Genomic DNA, 20146 nt, shown 5'->3' with positions numbered 1-20146 from the left:
GATTACTTAAATACACAGAAACTAGGATAGTGATTGCCAAAAGCTTGGGGAGAGAGAAATGGGGGGCTACCCAGTGTTTTGCAAGATGAAAATGTTCTGGAAGTTGGTTGCACGATAATAATGTGTGTAACAGTATTGAAATGTGCACTCAAAAATGGTTACAGTGGTGAATTTATGTGTATTTTACCAGTTTTTTAAAATGCCCCCTAAAAATCTAACCCCAAGAAAGATTAACAAATGAAATATTTGTGATGGCTGCAGCTAGAGGAGAGGAAAACTCATCACAGAAGCAGAGGGTTTCAACTCCTGGGAGATCAGAAGTATGTTAAGGGCAGTTTGTATACAGCTAATAAACCCAAACTCCAAATGCTCTCTCCTCCTGGGTCTCATCCATAAAATCTGTAGGGCACTAGAGATCAAGTTGCCGGTCAGCACTGAGATTTGCACCAAGGGCGAAAACTGAGGGAAACTTGACCTTGGGTTTTAACTTCAGCTTGTCAAGCACTCATTTCACTAAGACCGTGGGGCTTCATCATGCTGAGGAGCCAATAAACTTGAAAGCAGTTATTTTTCTATCATCACCAACGTTAGATATTTAAATCCTATTTGAGCTCAGAACTTCCTTTGAGAGGGCAGAGTAATAAGCAAGATGAACTAAAGAATGGTTTTCTGTCCCAGGAAGTGCACACAAGGGGTAGGTGTTGAGTTGTCGTCTAGAGATCAGCTGGGGACCCAGGTGCTCAGCATGGTTGGGAGGCTGGGCATCCCATGTGGACTCACTGCTGGCACCCAAACACTGAGCCTCCTTTCTGGCTTCTGACCTTCCCACAGCCGGCAAGCCCACTGCGACCTGGAACTCAGGGTAGGTTCAGCTGCTAGGTTGTTCCTGGCATTCTGGGTTACTGCTTATTTTCTTTTCAGTATTTTTATTTTTCCAATTTAAAAAATATTTTGCATTGGTTCATCCTGAACCCTATCCTGCTGATACGTTTTGGTTGAAAGAGTACATCTTCCCAGGTCTCCAGGGTCTGAATGCAGTGTTAGGTCTGGGTTCCTGAGAAGCAAAGGGTTTGAGGCTTCAGAGCTGGGTGTTTTTCACCCAGGTGACAGGGAGGGAGAGCTGAGAGTCCAGCAGAGTAGCTTAGAATTCTCTTTGTCTTTCTTCTCACCTGTAAATCTTGTCTCCTTTGAAACAAGCACTGACAGACAGCTGACAGATAAGGTCTTAACCCCCTCCTGCATTTTGCCTTACAAGCTTTCCTGCCTTTGTCTTAATATAACTCTCCATTCTCTTTTTAAAGGCAACTATTCTTTTTCCAATCCACGGGGTTTGGGTGGGACTGAGAGTCAAAGTCACCTGCCCCTATACACACATGTGGGTATGTGCCTGCATGTGGGCCTGTGTGAGGTGTTCCTTAGAATTCTTAGCCTGGAGGTCAAGGCCAGTTTAATGCATGACCCCATGATGTTCATCAGAAACGGCAAGACAGCCATGCCCAGCTATTGGCTATTTGACCTTGAGCAAGTCATTTACCCTCTAATAATCTGTTCCATCACCTATATGTGACATTGGAAGAGTAAACTCTGTACGAGGATAGATTTGAGAATGAGCCAAGCCCACGCCTAACAGGTGACCAGTATTTACTAAATGTCTCCTCAGCTTCTCCCTCCAGTGTCCCATCCTCTTACATAGCCCCACAGCCAGACCATCCTCCCTTCCCTGTGAGGCCAGGAATGTAAAGTGCTTCTGGCAATCTGGAACTAATTGAAGTCTGATAGGTAAAACAAAAATTGAACCTAAAGGTTTCTTAAAGTTGGAAAGAAAATAGAAATCATAGTTTTGTGTTTTTACCACCTATTTCACCGGACACCTGTGCTACTGACTCTCTCTCAATACCGGGCCTGGCAAGTCCTTCATTCTGAGGACCACCAGGGGTGGTGCTGAGCTAGACTGACACACCTGCTGTCCTCTGGTGGTTGGTTGTATCTGAGAGCCATAGCGGAGACTGCGAGGCAGCATGAGGTCACCCGCCACCAAGCAGAGGAGGATGCCAGCATCAGGAACAAAAGAATGGCCTGCGTTGTAAAATCCAAATCAGGGAGGTCTGTCAAATCCTAGAAGACGTTGTGTTTGCCACTCACTGAATTCCTGAGGCACCTGGCGAGGCTGCATTGGTGTGTCCCTTCCTCAGTGTCAGCAGGAAAGGCCTCCGTCCACATCACGGTTTTTTGTACATGGTGCTTTTCACGTGAGACTCTGTCAACATCTGTGTCTGGCCCTGTGTGGTATCATGGGCTTTAATGGAAAACATTGAATGGTTTTTCCATAGACACATGTATGGTTTTTCTACAGACATGCACCTTTAGGTCCCTGCTGTGTGCTAGGCATGGTGAGGATGCTCTGAAAAAAGCATCAGGCATCATCTTATTAGTGGCATCTAGCAAACAAAGACCTTGGTGTGTAATGGCTTCTACAGCTAGGAACTGCTGATTACAGGAACAAATATCCTGAGGTGTTGGGCAGTTGCTGAATAACTTGAGCTTCTGACGTGGCCTTTCATAGGGTCTTTGGTTCTTGTGTCGGTTGTGTTCCCATGAACCTTTTTAACAAGATCTCAATTGTGAAAGCACCATTTCTAGTGGCATAACACGTTGAGCACAAGATAAACTCAGTTTATCCCAAGTTTGCACTTACGAGGAAAAGAGAAAAGGATGTCAGGTGACTGAGTGATTTGCATTTCTCAGCTGTATGTCCAAGTCTATTTGGAGGTGGTTCTCATCCCACACTTGATTATAGTCTGTAAATGTCATACTTTTCTTAATGTTTCCCTCTCCTACTCTGCTGTTACAATTTTTTTTTAATTTATTTTTAATTGGAAGGTAATTGCTTTACAATGTTGTGTTGGTTTCAACCATATGTGACTCAACCAGTGGGTATACATATGTCCCCTCCCTCTCGAACCTCTCCTCCCATCCAAGCCCTCTGGGTTGTCACAGCACCAGGTTGAGCTCCCTGTGTTATACAGCAACTTCCCACTAGCTATCTACTCTACAAATGATAATGTGTGTTTCAATGCTACTCAGTTCAGCTCCTTCCCCTGCTGTGTCCACAAGTCTGTTCTGTCTGTATTCCTGCCCTGCAAATATGTTCATCAGTACCATTTTTCTAGATCGCATATATATGCGTTAAATATCTACTGTTGCTTTTGAACACCTAATCTGTTCTTTGACTTGCTAAGCATTTACCTACCGATACGCTTAAGTGAAAATTGTTACCAACCTGGGCCTCTGGACTCTAAATCAATTCACATTGGTAAGTGGCCAGAGAATTTCAGGCAAGGCTTTATCAGAGCTCATGTTGTAGCACAAGTTAAGTCAAAGCGAGAAACATACCCTTGCCTGCCTCCCCAGGAGGAGCTGCTTGGGTCCTTAAATGGAGCAACAGCAGGGCGGATTCATGAATTGGAGAGCAGGCAGATTTAGGTGATCTGTCCCCACTTGGTGGTGCCCTGCAGGGACCATGTGCACACCTTGCTTTTGCTCCTGGCACTCCCCAGATGGTGGACTTGCTCACTGCTGTGTACAGTTACTCCAGCTGCTCCTGCTACAGTTACTTTTAGTCACTTACAGTTTCTTTGTATCCTGTTGCTCAAGGAGATGTCTGTCCAGGTGTCCACACCCAGTAGAGAATCCTAGGTCCAAGTCTATCTCAGGATCACATCCTCAAAGTTCATTCACATTGTTGGATGTGTCAGGATTTTTCTTAACACTGAATAATACTTCCTTGTTGAGTATATACTGTACTTTTTCTGTTTGGCTGTCAGTGAGCACTTGTGTCACGTCTGTATCTTGGCTGTTGTATATAATGCTGCTATATTGTGCACAAATATGTCTGAGACTCTGCTCAGTTCTTCTGAATATGGTACTACCCGGAAGTAAAATCATATGGTGGTATTTTCAAGTTTTTTCTGAGGACCCTCTGTAGTTTTCCATGGCATTTGCAGCATTTTACATTCCCACCAACATGCACAGGGTTCCAATTTCTCCATATCTTCACTGATACATTATTTTCTGGGTTTTTTTAATTTTGTTTTTAACCAAAGCCATGTATCTTATTGAGTGTGAGGTGCTATCTCATTATGGTTTTGATTTGCACTTCCCTCATGGTTAGTGATGTTAAGCATCTTTTTATGTGCTTATTAGCCATTTGTTTAAAGAAATGTCTATTCAGGTCCTTTACCCAATTTTTAGTTGTATGCTTTTTGATATTGACTTGTAGTTCTTTTTATACAATGGATATAACCCTTTGTCAGATAGAAGCTTTGCAATGTTCTCCCATTCTGTAGTTTACGTTTTTATTCTAGATTGTATTTTTTTGATGTGCAGAAGGTAATTTTGAAGTAGTCTGGGTTTTGTTTACTTTTGTTGCCTGTGATTTGATGTCTTATCCAAAAATGTCATTGCAAGTTCACTGTCATGAACCTTTTCTCATGTTTTCAAGAATTTCATTGTTTTAGGTCTTATGTTAATGTGTTTGATCCAGTTTTTGTATATCGTGTATGGTAATAGTCTATTCTTGTGTCCTCCTCAAAATTGGTATGTTGACCCTAATACCCTATGCGATGGTATTAGTAGGTCAGCCTTTGGGAATTGTTTACATCATGGAGACTTTGCCGTGAATGGAATTGTTGCTCTCAGAGGATCCAGAGAGATCCCTTGCCTCTTCCACCATGTGAAGACACACAGCAAGAGGGCAGCACCTGCTATGAGCCAGGAAGAAGGGCCCTCACCAGAAGGAACCACGCTGGCACCTTGATCCTTGACTTCCCAGCATCCAGAATGGTAAGAAATAAATTTCTGTTGTTTACATACGATATCTAGTCTGTGGTATTTTGTTGTAGTAGCCTGAACAGATTGACATGGTTCACCTTTATTCTGTCTGTGCATATCGTATCTCCCCAGCACCATTTGTTGAAAAGACTGGCCTTAGCATCCTTGTTGAAAGTCACTGAACCAGACACAGGAAAGTTAATTTCTGGGCTTCCTATTCTAGTGGTCTATGTATCTCTTTATAGTAGTACTACATTGTGGTAATTACTGTAGATTTATAGGAAGTTTTGAAGATTATTTTGGCTCTCTCAAGGGTCCCTTGAGATTCCACATGAAAAAAGGATGGATTTTTATAGAGTACATGAACACAAGATGTCTTTTATTTATTTGTGTCTTGACTTTCTTTAATGGTTTCTAGTTTTCAACATACAAGTCTTTTGCCTCCTTCAGTTCAGTTCAGTCACTTAGATGCGTCCGACTCTTTGCAACCCCATGAACTGCACATGCCAGGCCTCCCTGCCAACTCCTGGAGTTTACACAAACTCATGTCCATTGAGTCAGTGATACCATCCAATCATCTCATACTCTGTTGTCCCCTTCTCCTCCCACCTTCAATCTTTCCCAGCCCAGCATCAGTGTCAGCTCTTCTTATCAGGTGGCCAAAGTATTGGGAGTTTCAGCCTCAACATCAGTCCTTACAATGAATAATCAGGACTGATCTCCTTTAGGATGGACTGGTTGGATCTCCTTGCAGTCCAAGGGACTCTCAAGAGTCCTCTCCAGCACCACAGTTCAAAAGCATCAATTCTTCGGTGATCAGCTTTCTTTATAGTCCAACTCTCACATCCATACATGACCACTGGAAAAACCATAGCCTTGACCAGACAGACCTTTGTTGGCAAAGTAATGTCTCTGCTTTTTAATATGCTGTTTAGGTTGGTCATAACTTTTCTTCCAAGGAGTAAGTGTCTTTTTTCATTTCATGGCTGCAGTCACCATCTGCAGTCATTTTCAGTTCAGTTCAGTCACTCACTCTTTTCCAGTGAGTCAACTCGTCGCATGAGGTGGCCAAAGTATTGGAGTTTCAGCTTTAGCATCATTCCCTCCAATGAACACCCAGGATTGATCTTTAGAATGGACTGGTTGGATCTCCTTGCAGTCCAAGGGACTCTCAAGAGTCCTTTCCAGCACCACAGTTCAAAAGCATCAATTCTTCGGCGCTCAGCTTTCTTCACAGTCCAACTCTCACATCCATATATTTTGGAGCCCCCCAAAATAAATTCTACCAGGTTCCCCATCTATTTGCCATGAGGTGATGGGACCGGATGCCACGATCTTAGTTAAATGTTGAGCTTTGAACCAACTTTTCCACTCTCCTCTTTCACTTTCATCAAGAGGCTCTTTAGTTCTTCACTTTCTGCCATCAGGGTGGTGTCATCTGCATGAGATTATTGGTATTTCTCCTGGCAATCTTGATTCCAGCTTGTGCTTCATCCAGCCCAGCTTTTCGCATGATCAACTCTGCATATAAGTTAAATAAGCAGGGTGACAATATATAGCCTTTGCGTACTCCTTTCCCAATATGGAACCAGTCTGTCGTTCCATATCCAGTTTTAACTGCTGCTTCCTGAGCTGCATACAGATTTCTCAAGAGGCAGGTCAGGTGGTCTGGTATTCCCATCTCCTTCAGAATTTTCCACAGTTCATTGTGATCCACACAGTCAAAGGCTTTGGCATAATCATTAAAGCTGAAATAGATGTTTTTCTGGAACTCTTGCTTTCTCCATGATCCAGTGGATGTTGGCAATTTGATCTCTGGTTCCTCTCCCTTTTCTAAATCCAACTTGTGCATCTGGAAGTTCACATTTCACGTACTGTTGAAGCTTGGCTTGGAGAATTTTGAGCATTACTTTAGTAGTGTGTGCGAGATGAGTGCATTTGTGCTGCAGTTAGAACATTCTTTGGCACTGCCTTTCTTTGTGATTGGAATGAAAACTGACTTTTTCCAGTCCCGTGGCCACTGCTGAATTTTCCAAAGTTGCTGGCATATCAAGTGCAGCGCTTTCACAGCATCACCTTTCAGGATTTGAAATAGCTCCACTGGAATTCCATCCCCTCCACTAGCTTTGCCTCCTTGGTATACAAGAACATAACTAATGTTTGTGTTGATTCTGAATCCTGTCACTTTATCTGTTCTAACAAGTGTGTGTGTGTGTGATATCTAATTGTTAGGACTTTCTACATATCAGATCATGTTGTATGTGTAGTGAGATCTGATAACTTTGCCTTTTCTGTCTAGGACTCCTAGTATTTTGTTCAAAGTGGTGAAAGCAGACATCCATATTCTTGGTTCTTGATCTCTTCAGTCTTTCACCATTGAAAATGAATGATATCACAGTTGTGGCCTTTTCATATATGACCTTCATTTTGTTCAGTTTCCTTCTAGTCTTAATTTGTTGAGTGTTTTTACTCTTGAAAAGGGTCTTGAGGTTTGTCAGAGAGATGACCAAATGGGGTTCCCCCTACCTCTCTGCAAACATGGTGTGTTACAGAGACTGACTTATGTTGAGCTATTTGTGCTTTCTGGGAATAAGTCTCACTTGGTCATCATGTATCATTCTTTTAATGTGCTGGTGAATTCTGTTTGCTATTATTTTCTTGAGGATTTTTGTACTTATTTCTTGTCTTGCTGTTTCTAAGATTCTGTCTTTGACTTTCGATAGTTTGATTAAATCTTGGTGTGGGCCTCTTTGGATGTATCCTACTTTGAGTTTTTTAACCTCTTGTTTTTGTATTCCCATTTTGCTATGATCTGAATGTTAGTGTTCCCCCTCCCTGGAGCTCACATTGACATTCTTGAGGTATGGCCTTTGGGAGTGCTTCAGTCATAAGGGTGTAACTCTCAAGAATGGGATTAGTGCCTGGCAGAGGGCTCTCACTGCACTGGCGCCCTCATGTTGGACTTGGAAGCCTCCAGAACTGTAAGAAGTAACTTTGTTTCTAAGCCACCCAAATCTAGGGTATTTTATTTTTGCATTTTCAAAATTTTAGCAAATTCCATTCTGACACTGCTTATAGATTTGTCCTACTTTCTGTGCACGTTATGCATATGCTTTGAAAACATGCACTCCAAATAGAGCTCTTCATTAATGTACCAACATGAATTTCTTCAGATCCTTTCATTGTAACGCAGCTTCCCTTTAGAGTCCCTGGCCATGAGATGCGGAAAGATTATTGAAACTTTTTGAGAAACCATTTTCTGATACTTGACTTCTATTTTAAAATATCATGATACAGCAAATGTAAGTGATCTGTTCCCAATACCTGACCAACCACACATTAAAGATTCTCTAACAGGATCTGGTGAGTATACAGACGTGCTCTGTTCTAAATCAGTTTCCCAACTAGGGCACTCTGACAATAGGTCTCTTGTGGGGACTAATATGCAGCAGCCCCCCTTGACTTCCACCCTCACAACAATGGGGTACCCCTTCCTCAATTTCTGACATCAAAAGGTACCTCCAGACATTTTTCAAAACTGCACCCACTTTCTGTGACAATTGAAATATTCTATAACTCTCTAATATATGATAGTGTGACTGGGAAATAGAATTCTTACCTTTACTATTAAATCCTACATATATACTGTGAGGACAAAATGCCTCAGCATGAAAAACTGAGTTGGATACCTCTGTTCAGTAGTCATAACTCAAAATTCAGTTACTTATTAACACAAAAAAGGTGCTTTATCTCCTAGAAAGAAAATGGAGAAGGAAACGGCAACTCACTCCAGCATTCTTGCCTGGAGGAGCCTGATAGACTGCCATCTATGGGGTCGCAGAGAGTCAGACACGACTGAAGTGACTTAGCAGCAGCAGAAAGAAAATAACCAAGTCAGGATTGAAAAACATTTATTGAATCAAAATCAAATACTTTTTTATTATCTACAAGCCAACACTGAACTTACTTTATTCAAGAATGAACACAATGTACAAAAAAAGTATGCTTATATTATAAAAATATGTCAATTTTATCTCCTGGGTGCTGAGCAGAAGTCATTTTAAACAAAATCAAGGCAAACTTGCTTTCTATAATAGAACTGCTATAATTTAATAACAAAAGTGAAAGCTAATATATACCCACAAAGTATCTTTAAAGGCCCACTGATAACGCTGCATCGGAAATGCTGAACCCAATCAGCAGAGTTCACATTTCCGCTCTATGCTCATTGGCACCACTTCACGCCTACATCACGGAAAGCACCTCTTTTAAGAATGCATGTCATTAGTTAACAGTTGTTAGCACATGTTTCAGCAAGATATTATTAACAGTCAATTCTATTTAGTGAGCTTCAATTTTCAAATGAGACACATTGTTATCGGGAGCAAATGACATCCCAAGGTTTAAAAACCTACTTATCAACTGGGGAAAGTGGACTCCCTAAAAAAAACTGTGTCCAAGGTTAGTATCTTAAAATTCTTGGTAATTTTCTTATTTCTTGAGTCATTATTGGCACCTTCCTTGGCATGTGTTCCTGCACACAGTGTGGCTACTTGTGCCTGTCAGAGGCAGCTGCAGAACAATTAGAGGCTGAAGAGTGCAGCCTTTGGCTTACCATGGAGACACACTCCAGTGCTCACTGGAGAATTTGGTCCTTGGAGAATCAGGAAAGCGAGCAATTGAGAAAAAGAATAAAGTCAAATCATGAAGTAGGGAAAAGGGACCAGGGCTCCCTGTACTGTTCTAGGAGTTACACAATTATAAACTCTGTACTAAAGTCAAAATAGAAGTAGACTAACTAGCATTATCACTGACAACACTAAAACAGTCATCTCATTCAAAGAGCGTGCACACTGCAGCGTCCCTGTCAGGACCCTGACTGCTGAACAAAATGACGCTGCTAGTCAAGCAAAACCCAGAATGTAGTAGCAACACAATGACATCAAATGAATTCAAGTTTAGAAGTTACTAAATTGCAAAATGCCTATTCTGATTGCTAAGCATAAATGTTTTTTCTTGACAGATTCTCTGAGATTGACACGTATGAAGATCAAAACTGCAGAAATAAAGGCCTGAATAATCTAGTGCCTGCTGTATAGGGTAACTTAAAAGAACTGGGGGAAGAAATCCTGCCATGTTTTGCCTCTATAAACGCAGTATTCACTTATCTACTTAATAAGAACTTGTGACTAAGGTGAAGAGAACATATCTAGATTTCTATGTAGTTACCTAATTCCTTACTGACTGTTTTCTTCTGGACATCAGATTTTAAATTTCTAATGGAAACCAAACCACTACCAGGCCTACCATTACACCCTTTGGAAGGAGGAGCGTTTATAGAAATAATACCATTTCCAAGCATTCTTGGCAATACCTTAAGTCACCATGCAGGCTGTTCTCCAAGGCAACAACACAGCCAGATCAACCGCTGCTCCTGGCAACTTCCACTGTCCCAAAATGTGAACATGGAGAGCCCAATGACTCCAGAGTCCGTGCTCAGAAGTAGAGGCTAAGAAGCTCAACAAGCTGCTGCTGGAAGCCAACTGGATACCACAGTATTAAACAAACAAGTAAAGAGACCAAGCACACAAAGAAATGGACCCACTACTAAGAACATGGTGTTCAGAGTCAGACTGGAGGAGGCTATTACCACACCCTTCCTTGATAGATAACCACACTCGTTTACAATCCCAGGTCCTTGCTCGCAAATAAATAGATCGAACATTTACAACAGAATGAATGCCTTATGAATGCAAGCTTTTCTTTTATTATAATTCTAACTAAATAAAAGTCATACTTCTAAAATAAGCTACAAGTTGCCTTTTTCTGTGAAACTGATGTGACTTGGTGCCACAGCTCACCTTTCTCTAATAGCAGCAGTATCATCCACCCATGGCAGCCAGGAACTGTCCATCTCTGGCATCCTGTGGGGTCCCACACAAGCAACTTCATAAAGCATGCAGACACTACTCTGCTGCAGTTTCATATGAATAGAAATGATCATTTGTGCTTACGGGTCGCATACCTTCCAAAATATACATAAATGGTGACAAATTAACAAATAAAAAGTCTTTGCTTACCAATAAAATCAATAAGGCCGAGGAGTTGAAGGTGGAAAGAAAAATGGGGAAGAACGCAAAACAGTGCTAGCATTCACACAAAAAAGATCATGCTAAAATCAGACCCATATTCATAAAAATCAAGAATTAAGCCACAATCCAAAGAACTCTGTTCATGAGTCCAGAGGCATGCATGCCAGCTGAAGGAAATGCAGGATTCTTCTGACAAGTTTCTTCAGAGCAGAACAGGAACGTGTCACTGGAGCAATCACAACAGGGCAAACAAGACGCCATCACACTTCTGTTTTTGTAATTGGAAAGAAAAAGCAACCATGACCAAAAAAAAAAAAAAAATTAACAGTGGGAACAAAATACAGAAATTCACAATGACCTATAAAACCCAAAGAAAAAGCCAAATTATTTTCTTACTTTAGGGGTTTCATGCTTCCATTTAGAAGTTGTCTTTTAAATTTGAAAAGTTTAGTATGAACGATTTACCCATAATGGTGTTAAATATAAAATTACTTCACTTTCATGGGATTTCACACAGTATCAGTACTCAGTAACTTCATTCACGTTTAAAGAACACATAAGAGATATCTTGTCACTAGAATCTCACTCAGAGGCTCCCCCAGAACAAGACGTCTGAAGGCATTTAAAGTTTCTCGTAAGGAAAAGAACAATATGAAACTAATACCCAAATGCTGTAACTGACTATGAACAAACTATTTTTGCCTTTTCTAGTAAGTTCACAATTTTTTTAAAATGACTTATTTTCTGAAATGGAGTCTGAACTAAGCCTCTCCTTGTTGTCAGTGGCCATGGGCTCTGAGGTACTCACTGAGGAGAAGTCTGGGGCTATCCTGCTTTTGTGTCCACCAGCTGCATCTGCACATTGGCGGCCATGCCACCCCCGTAGCCTCCCTTGGACTGCATCTGGTTCTGAATGGAGCTGACCTGAGACAAGAAAGGAAAAGAACGGGTCAGGAACTAGGGCCACTGCAACCAATCAATTCTGTTAATAGTCTGGCTGGGCTGCTTTTCCCAGAAGGGTACTTTTTATAGAAAAAAAATTTTTCTTTTATATATATATATATCTTTTTATAGACTTAGAAATTGTTTTCATTATATAGGGAGTGCTAAGCTGGTAGTTGAACCATTCTTTTTCTTTTTTTGCCAAAACACCCGCCACTCCACTTCCCTATTACAAAAAAAAAAAACTGTGTAGTTCACAAAGTACTTGGCTACATTTCAAAACCAGTCAAAAGGATAAAGATGAATTCAACCTTGTTCCTCAACCACCTTAATTTACAACCACCTCACATATGCAATCACCTCAATTTCTTGGATTAGAATCAGATACAAAAATAAAGTAGGAAACTGAACCAAAGATAAATTTTAAAAGTCCATGTGGTAAAATTCACATAATAATAGTATTCTGTGTATTCTAAAAATTACTTCAGTCACGTCCTACTCTATGCAATGCTATTTAGTCCTGTCCTACTCTATGCAATGCTATGGACTGTGGCCCGCCAGGCTCCTCTACCCGTGGGATTCTTCAGGCAAGAATACTGGCGTGGGTTGCCATGGCCTCTTCCAGGGGAATCTTCCCTACCCAGGAATCAAACCTGCATCTCTCAGGAATCTCCTGCACTGGCATGTGGGTTCTTTACATGCCTCCTGGGAAGCCTTAATATAGATTCAGTAAAATTAATAAAATGAAAAAGTGTAAGCATTCAAATGAGGATTCAAAGACTTGGAATATTCAAAGGAAGCTTAGCCAGAGGCCACACCCCAAGAGCCAAGTCTGCATATTGAGAAACTGAATAGTATACCCTTTTCTCCTATGAGCCCAGGGGAATAAGTCTCTCCAGCTTTTATCACATGATTAGAGCCCCTGAACTTTATTTGACTCATCCTCTGCTGAGCCTACGATGTCTCCTTAACACACTGCAGGATTTCTGCAGAAACCTGTGGCCAGCACTTGGTTATGCAAGAGAAGACTGAAACATCTCTAGTCAATAATGAGTTCATACCCTCAGAACAGGCCGCTCTCAGGTTTACAGAATCACTTCAAAACATGACACCATGTAACCCTCACAACAGTGCCAGGAGGAAGCAGTTAAGAGTGAACCTGTGAAAGTCTAGGCATTTTACCTTCAACCCCGATAAAGGCAGAACCCCCGGCCTGCCCACTCCCTTTACCTGTGACCGTGCTGTGTGGCCCCAGTGTGCTATATACCCTCCAGGACACACCCCTGCCCACCAGAGGGACACGACCCTGCTGCACCCACCAGGCGGAAAGCACTGGTCTTGCCACCAGGAGGTTTCCACAAGCTTCAGGACCACTTGGGGAACACACTACAAGCAAGCCATAAAGGAGTCCATAACCACAGACAAAATGAGATGGCAGAGAATGTTTCGGATGAAGGAACAAGATAAAAACTCACCAGAAGCAACTAAATGAAGAGACAGCTACAAAAAAAGAATTTAGAGTAATGACGGTAAAAATGGTCCAAGATCTTGGAAAAACAATGAGGCACAGACTGAGAACTTAGAAGAACAAAGGGATACAAAGAGTACAATACCTGGAGTGAAAACTACACTAGAAGGAATCAACAGCAGGATACATGAGGCGTGAAAAATAAACAGCTCGAAACAGAATGGTAAGAATCACTGTTAAGCAACAGACCAAAGACAAAACAATGGAAGGAAACGAGGACCGTCTCAGATACCTCTGGGACATTAAACACACCAACATGTACATTATAGGGGTGCTAGAAGGAGAAGACAGAAACGGCCTGAGAAAATATCTGAAGAGGTTATAGCTGAAAACTTCCCTAACATGAGAAAGGAAACACTCGAGTCTAGGATGTGCAGAGTGGCTCACAGGAGATGAACTCAAGGAGGAACACACTGATTGATCAAACTGACAAAAGATAAAATATCAACAGCAATAAGGAAGGGCAACACATAATATACAAGGAAATCCCCATAAATTTATCAGCTAATTCTTCAATATAAACTCTGCTGACCAGAAGGGAGTAGCATTATATATTCAAAGTAACGAAAGACAGATGGAAAATCTGTATACAGTCAGCAAAAACAAGTCCGGGAGCTGACTGTGGCTCAGATCATGAACTCCTGATTACAAAATTCATGCTTAAATTGAAGAACGTAGGGAAAACCACTAGGCCATTCAGGTATGACCTAAATCAAATCCCTTAGATTATACAGTGGAAGTGACATAGATCTGACAGAGTCCCTGAAGAACTGTGGATGGAGGTTCGTAGCACTGTACAGGAGGCGGCTGTGATCAAAACCATCCCCAAGAAAAAGAAATCCAACAAGGTAAAATGGTTGTCTAAGGAGACCTTAGACCCAATCATGAGTATGAAAATGAAACGGTGATTAGAAAATGTTCAACAAACAGAGAAGTCCATGATCTGATGGCTTCACAGACAAATTACATCACATTTGAGAAAAGAGTTAACACCTATCCTTTTGAAACTCCTTCCAAAAGACTGAAGAGGAAGAAGTGCTCCCAAGGTCATTTTATGAGGCCAACTTCACCCTAATACCAAACCAGAAAAAGGTACCACAAAAAAAAGGAAAGAAAATTACAGGCCAATATCACCGATGAACACAGATGCAAAAATACTCCAGCTGTATATTAAAAGGATCATACACTATGATCAAGTGACATTTACCCCAGGGTTGTAAGAATTTTTAAATATCTGTAAATCTGTGTCATAATCCATTGTCACATTTATTCAACATAGTTTCAGAAGTCCTAGCCTTGACAGAGAAGAAAAATAAAAGGAATCCAAATTGGAAAACAAGACTATCACTGTTTGCAGATGACATGATACACGATACATAGAAAATCCTAAAGATGCCACCAGAAAACTACTAGAGTTCATCAATGAATTCAGTAAAGTCGCAGGGTACAAAATTAGCACACAGAAATCTTTTTCATTCCCATACACTAACAACGAAGACCAAGGGAAATTAAGGAAAGAATCCCATTTACCATCACATTAAAAACAATAAAAAACACAGGAATAAGTCCACCTAAGGAGAAAAAAGACCTCTACTCTGAAAACTATAAGATGTTGAAAGAAATCAGAGATGACACAGATAGCAGGATATATACCATGTTCTTGGAAGAATCAGTACTATCAAAATGAGAATACTACCCAAGGCAATCTACACATTCAATTCGATTCCTATTAAATTACCAGTGTCATTTTTCACAGAACTAGAACAAAAAGTTATTTATATGGATACAGGAAAGACCCCAAATAGCCAAAGCAATCCTTAGAAAGAAAATCAAAGCCAGAAGAAACAGGTTCCCTGAATTCAGACTATACTATAAAGCAACAGTAATCGAAGTAGTACAGTACTGGCACAGAAACACAGATCAGTGGAACAGGACAAAAAGCCAGAAATACATACACCCATCTATGGCCACCACCACAAAAGGAGACGAGAGTACACACTGGAAAAAAGACCGTCTCTTCAGTAAGTGGTGCTGGGAAAACTGGACAGCTACACATAAAAGAATGAAAGGAGAACACTCCCTAACACCGTTCACAAAAATAAACTGGAAATGGGTCAAAGACTATAAAAGTCTTAGAAGAAAAGACAGAACACTGACATTAATTGCAGCAAGATCTTTTTGAATCCACCTTCTAAAGAAAATAAATGAATGGTACCTAATTTAACTCAAAAACTTCTACACAGCAAAGGAAACCATAAACAAAATGAAAAGACAACCCACAAAATGGGAGAAAATGTTTGCAAATGTGGCAACCAACAAGGGATTAATTTCTAAAATATACAAACAGCTCATGCAGTTGTATGTCCAAAAAAAAAAAAAAACAATCAAAAAGTTAGCAGAAGATATAAACAGACATTTTTCCAAAGAAGACACAAAGATGGCCAAAAAGCACATTTAAGGGTGCGCAACACTGCTAATTATCAGAGAAGTGCAAATCAAAACCACAATGAGGTATCATTTCATAAGGGTCAGAATGGTCATCATTAGAAAAAATCTTCAAACAATAAATGCTGGAAGGGAGTGGGGGAAAAGGAAACCCTCCTACTGTTTATGGGAATGTAAACTGGTACAGCCACTGCAAAGAACAGTATGGAGGTTCCTTAAAAACTAAGAGAACTACTAAATGACCCAGCAGTGCCACTCCTGGCTGGGCATATATCCGGACAAAACTCTATGTTCATAGCAGCAGTGTTTGTAATAGCCAAGACATGGAAGCAACCCAAGTGTCCACTGGCAGAGGAACGGGTAGGTAAAGAGCATGTGCTAGATACAGACAATGGATGTTTCTTACTCAGCCATTTAATAGAATAAAAATGCCATCTGCAGAAACATGGATGGACTTAGAGATTGTCATACTGAGCAAAATAAAAAAGACAAGTATATGATATCTCTTATATGCAGAATCTTTAAAAAAATGGTACAAATGAACTTGTGTACAAAACAAAGAGTCACAGGTGTAGAAAACAATATGGTTACCAAGGGGAAAGGGGGTGAGAAGGATAAACTGGGAGGTTGGGACTATATAAAAAATAGATAACTATTAAAAATAAAGACCTACTGTATAGCACAGGGAATTCTACTCAATACTCTGTAGTGACCTATATGGGAAAACAATCTAAAAAAGAGTGGATATGTGTGTAACTTAATTCATTTTGCTGTATACATGAAACTAATACAATGTAAATCAATTATATTCCAATAAAATAATTTTATAATGAAATAATGCCATTCACAGTAAAATGAACGGACCTAGAGATTATCATACTAAGTTAATCAGAGACAAATATTATCACTCATGTGGAATCGAATTCAAAAAAATGAACTTACTTATAAAACAGAAAGATTGACAGGTATCAAAAACAAACTAATGGTTCCCAAAGGGGAAACACGGGAGGAAGGGATAGATCACATACACTGTATATTTAAGATAGATAACCAACAAGGACCTACTGTATAACACAGGGAAGCCTACTCAATATTCCATGATAATCTATATGAGAAAAGAATGTTTAAAAATATATGTATAACTGAATCACCTTGTTCTACACTTGAAACTAACACAGTATTGTAAATCAACTATACTCCAAAAAAGGAATCCAAAGACTTCAACTGTAATCCTGACTTATTCATTAATACTGTAACTTTGGATGAACTATTTACCTTCTGTGAATATCAGGTTTCCTACTTGTAAAATGATTAAAGATAACCATATTACAAGGCTACTTTCTAGTGAGATATAAAAATGCTGGGGTATCTTCTTTTTTATTCTGGCCGTGCTGTGTGGCACGTGGAATCGTAATTCCCCAAGCAGGGATGAAACCCATGACCCCTGGCAGTGGAAGAGTGGAGTCTCAACCACTGGACCACCAGGGAAGTCCCAGTGGGGTATTTTCTTACTTTACCAAAACAAAGGCACAAGGTTATCTGCAAACTCTAAAGTGCTCTCAGTATATCCTATCTTAGTTTGTATCAATCAAAGAATGAGAATTATGCTAGAGGCATACAGGAGGTGATGGCCTAACGGATACAGGGTGAGGCAGGTTTAAACACATTCTAACTGAAAATAGTAACAAGATAATAATAATAATAACACAGTTTATTTGGGTCCAGTATGTTTAAGGCAAGAACATGCGATTGGATCTTAAATGGGTAAGTTTTCACTCCTTTACTGAAAAATTCACCAGTGATACCACATGAGTTACTGCAATATCTATATTCACATGACTAAACAACTAGGTAAGAGTATCTTAAAACAGAAACTAAAACCTACAGGTCTGTTTAAGCAAACCTGCTCCACCTGAGGCGGCTATGGCCCACAGCCTATCCGTTTACTTTCTGCTCCTTTCTGGCAACACCAGGTTTTGTGGCACAAACCTGGATTTTACCATGTTGCCAAATAATTTCCTACCTAACGCAATATGTTATCCTAGACTTTATAGGTATCCTAGGCCTATTTACAACAACATTTTTACATGGTACATTCATAATGCCATGCAGATTATAAGAAAGACAAATCTGTTTTTCTTCCAGAAGTCAATTCTTTTTAATTTCAAACAAAAGAATTTGGATTTCCAGTAAGTAACCCTCATTACTCCTGTGAAACATCAGGCTGGATGAGTTACAAGCTGGAATCAAGATTATGGGAAAAATATCAACAACCTCAGGTAAGTGGATGATGCCACTCTAATGGCAGAAAGTGAAGAGGAACTAAAGAGCCTCTTGGTGAGCGTGAAGGAGAAGAGTGAAAAAGCTGGCTTAAGACTCAATATGAAAAAAAGTAAGATCATGGCATCCAGTCCCATCATTTCATGGCAAATAGAAGGGGAAACGTGGAAGCAGTGACAGGACAGATTTCCTCTTCTTGGGCTCTTTCGACTCTTGCAACCCCACGGATTATAGCCCACCAGGCTCCTCTGTCCATTAGATTTCCCAGGCAAGAATACTGGAGTGGGTTACCATTTCCTTCTCCAGGGGAATATTTCTGACTCAGGGATCGAACTTGGGTCTCCTGTGTGGATTCTTTACCAACTGAGCTACAAGGGAAGCTCTTTTTTGCCTACATAGTTAAATTTTTATGAACACAAGTAGGGAAAGATGTGTTGATGAGAAAGAAAATTCATCAGCTATAATAAATTTGAAACCATTCATTCTATTTATGTTTGTCACAATGACCTTAATATTAACAACGGTTAATAGTCCATTTGGTCTCATCATTCCACATTGATCCAGGAAACAAAGCTACTGAATTGTATTTTAACAGCAACCTGACGCCTCTAACATTTTCACAAAAGCCTTTCAGTGGACTTTTCCTACAGACTTAAAACAAACAAGCTGTTTCCTTTCCAGGAAGCTGCAAATGTCATCCCTTAGCTTACCCAGTAACTGCAGTGACAAACTTGTTTGCTGTATCCAGGATGCCCATCTACCTATTTTACAAGTTGTTCTCCTGTTTTTTGTGAACACTGTCCAGTAAGTGAGCATACAATGTAGCGTATCTGTGTTTATGAAAGCCTTACTGACTCTGGTCCTAAACACTTGAGGGAACATACAGACACACGGGTGTACTTGAGATCTGGGGGGAAAGTGGCTCTGGATACACGGTCATTTGCTTCAGGGCAAGGATGAGGCACAGCCCCGATATAAACCCCCTCTACTGGTTTCTGTTACACTACACTCTATTTCTCTTAGATGCAAATTAGGGAGTAAGAACTCAACTGAGTATATCTAAAGTCTCTTCTGAAGTTCACTGAAACCTCTACAAAGAAAGGCAAATATGTACAAATTTTAATCCTCTGCTGAGTGCATGAGAACTTATGTTACAGTAATAATAAACTGCAAGCATTCTAACATCAGATAAAGGCTAATATTTTATAAGGCAAATGGGACAAATACATTTGCAAAGGCAACTAACAGAACTTAAGAGAACAAAAAGGAGATTAAATATTACTAAAAAGCTGACCTCAAGGTTGCTGGGGGCTGGGAGGAATGGGGGGAATGGTGGCATGAGAATCCATGTGATAGTAACTTCCTTTCTGAACTCAAAATCCTTTAAAAATTTTAAAGCGGTTATTCAGACGAACTGTAGCTACAAAGAGTTTAGTACAAACAGAAAAACACATGGCTTCACAAACTAAGTAAGAGGTTTTTCCACTATTCATTTTCTTCTCTTCATGCTCACATTAAGTACGTGTAGTAAATGTCTAACTCACTGGGCACAGTGCAGTCATTAAGAACGGATGCACTTGCCAGACAGGCACATATGACTACGCCCCGAGGCCCCACCCACTCGCTCCACCCTTGTACTTACAGAGTTCATCCCACTGAACAGGTCACCTGACCCCACGTGAGCTGTGTGCACAAAGTTTGTGGGCTCTCCAATCATACTTCGGTCAATCCGCCGGCGCCTTTTCTAAAATATAAGGAATAATGTTCAGACAATGGTCTTGTTAACAAAAACTTATTCTGGTAGATTTATACATTATGCACAAATGACTATGAAAAATGTTTTTGCCCAGGACAGGAAAATACCTAAATCTTGGTATCACCACAACCATCTCCTACGATGAACTCCCCCAGAGAATTATATGCACACACACAAAAAAAAAACTGATAAAGCAAAATAATGTTTAGAATTTAAAATAGATTATTTGATCTAACTGTATTTGTATAATAACCATTTAAGTTTATTCTTAAA

At 40.2% G+C, this 20146-nt stretch overlaps 1 protein-coding gene and 1 long non-coding RNA gene across 2 annotated transcripts in view; one reads left to right on the top strand and one right to left on the bottom strand.

The window, feature by feature from the left end:
- The first annotated feature begins 869 nt into the window (after positions 1-869).
- LOC148777119 (uncharacterized) lies at positions 870-10176 on the top strand. The gene is made up of 2 exons (XR_016038063.1): positions 870-4842; positions 9854-10176. It is a non-coding gene; the product is annotated as an uncharacterized LOC148777119 (long non-coding RNA).
- The window catches only part of CDC42SE2 (CDC42 small effector 2), a 50798-nt gene continuing 39376 nt past the window's right edge, over positions 8725-20146 (bottom strand). Inside the window, exons 2-4 of the mRNA XM_088838827.1 lie at positions 19760-19861; positions 11731-11846; positions 8725-11190 (exon numbers count right to left, since the gene is read on the bottom strand). Of these exons, the coding sequence (XP_088694953.1) occupies positions 11748-11846; positions 19760-19861 (201 nt within the window). The 3' untranslated portion in view covers positions 8725-11190; positions 11731-11747. The remainder of the gene's footprint in view (positions 11191-11730; positions 11847-19759; positions 19862-20146) is intronic.

The sequence above is a fragment of the Moschus berezovskii genome, chromosome 8, assembly GCF_049115385.1.
Source record: "Moschus berezovskii isolate FMDL1 chromosome 8, NW_MosBer_1.0, whole genome shotgun sequence".
In the NCBI taxonomy this organism is placed as follows: Eukaryota; Metazoa; Chordata; class Mammalia; order Artiodactyla; family Moschidae; genus Moschus; species Moschus berezovskii.
This window is presented reverse-complemented; position numbering and strand designations above follow the sequence as displayed.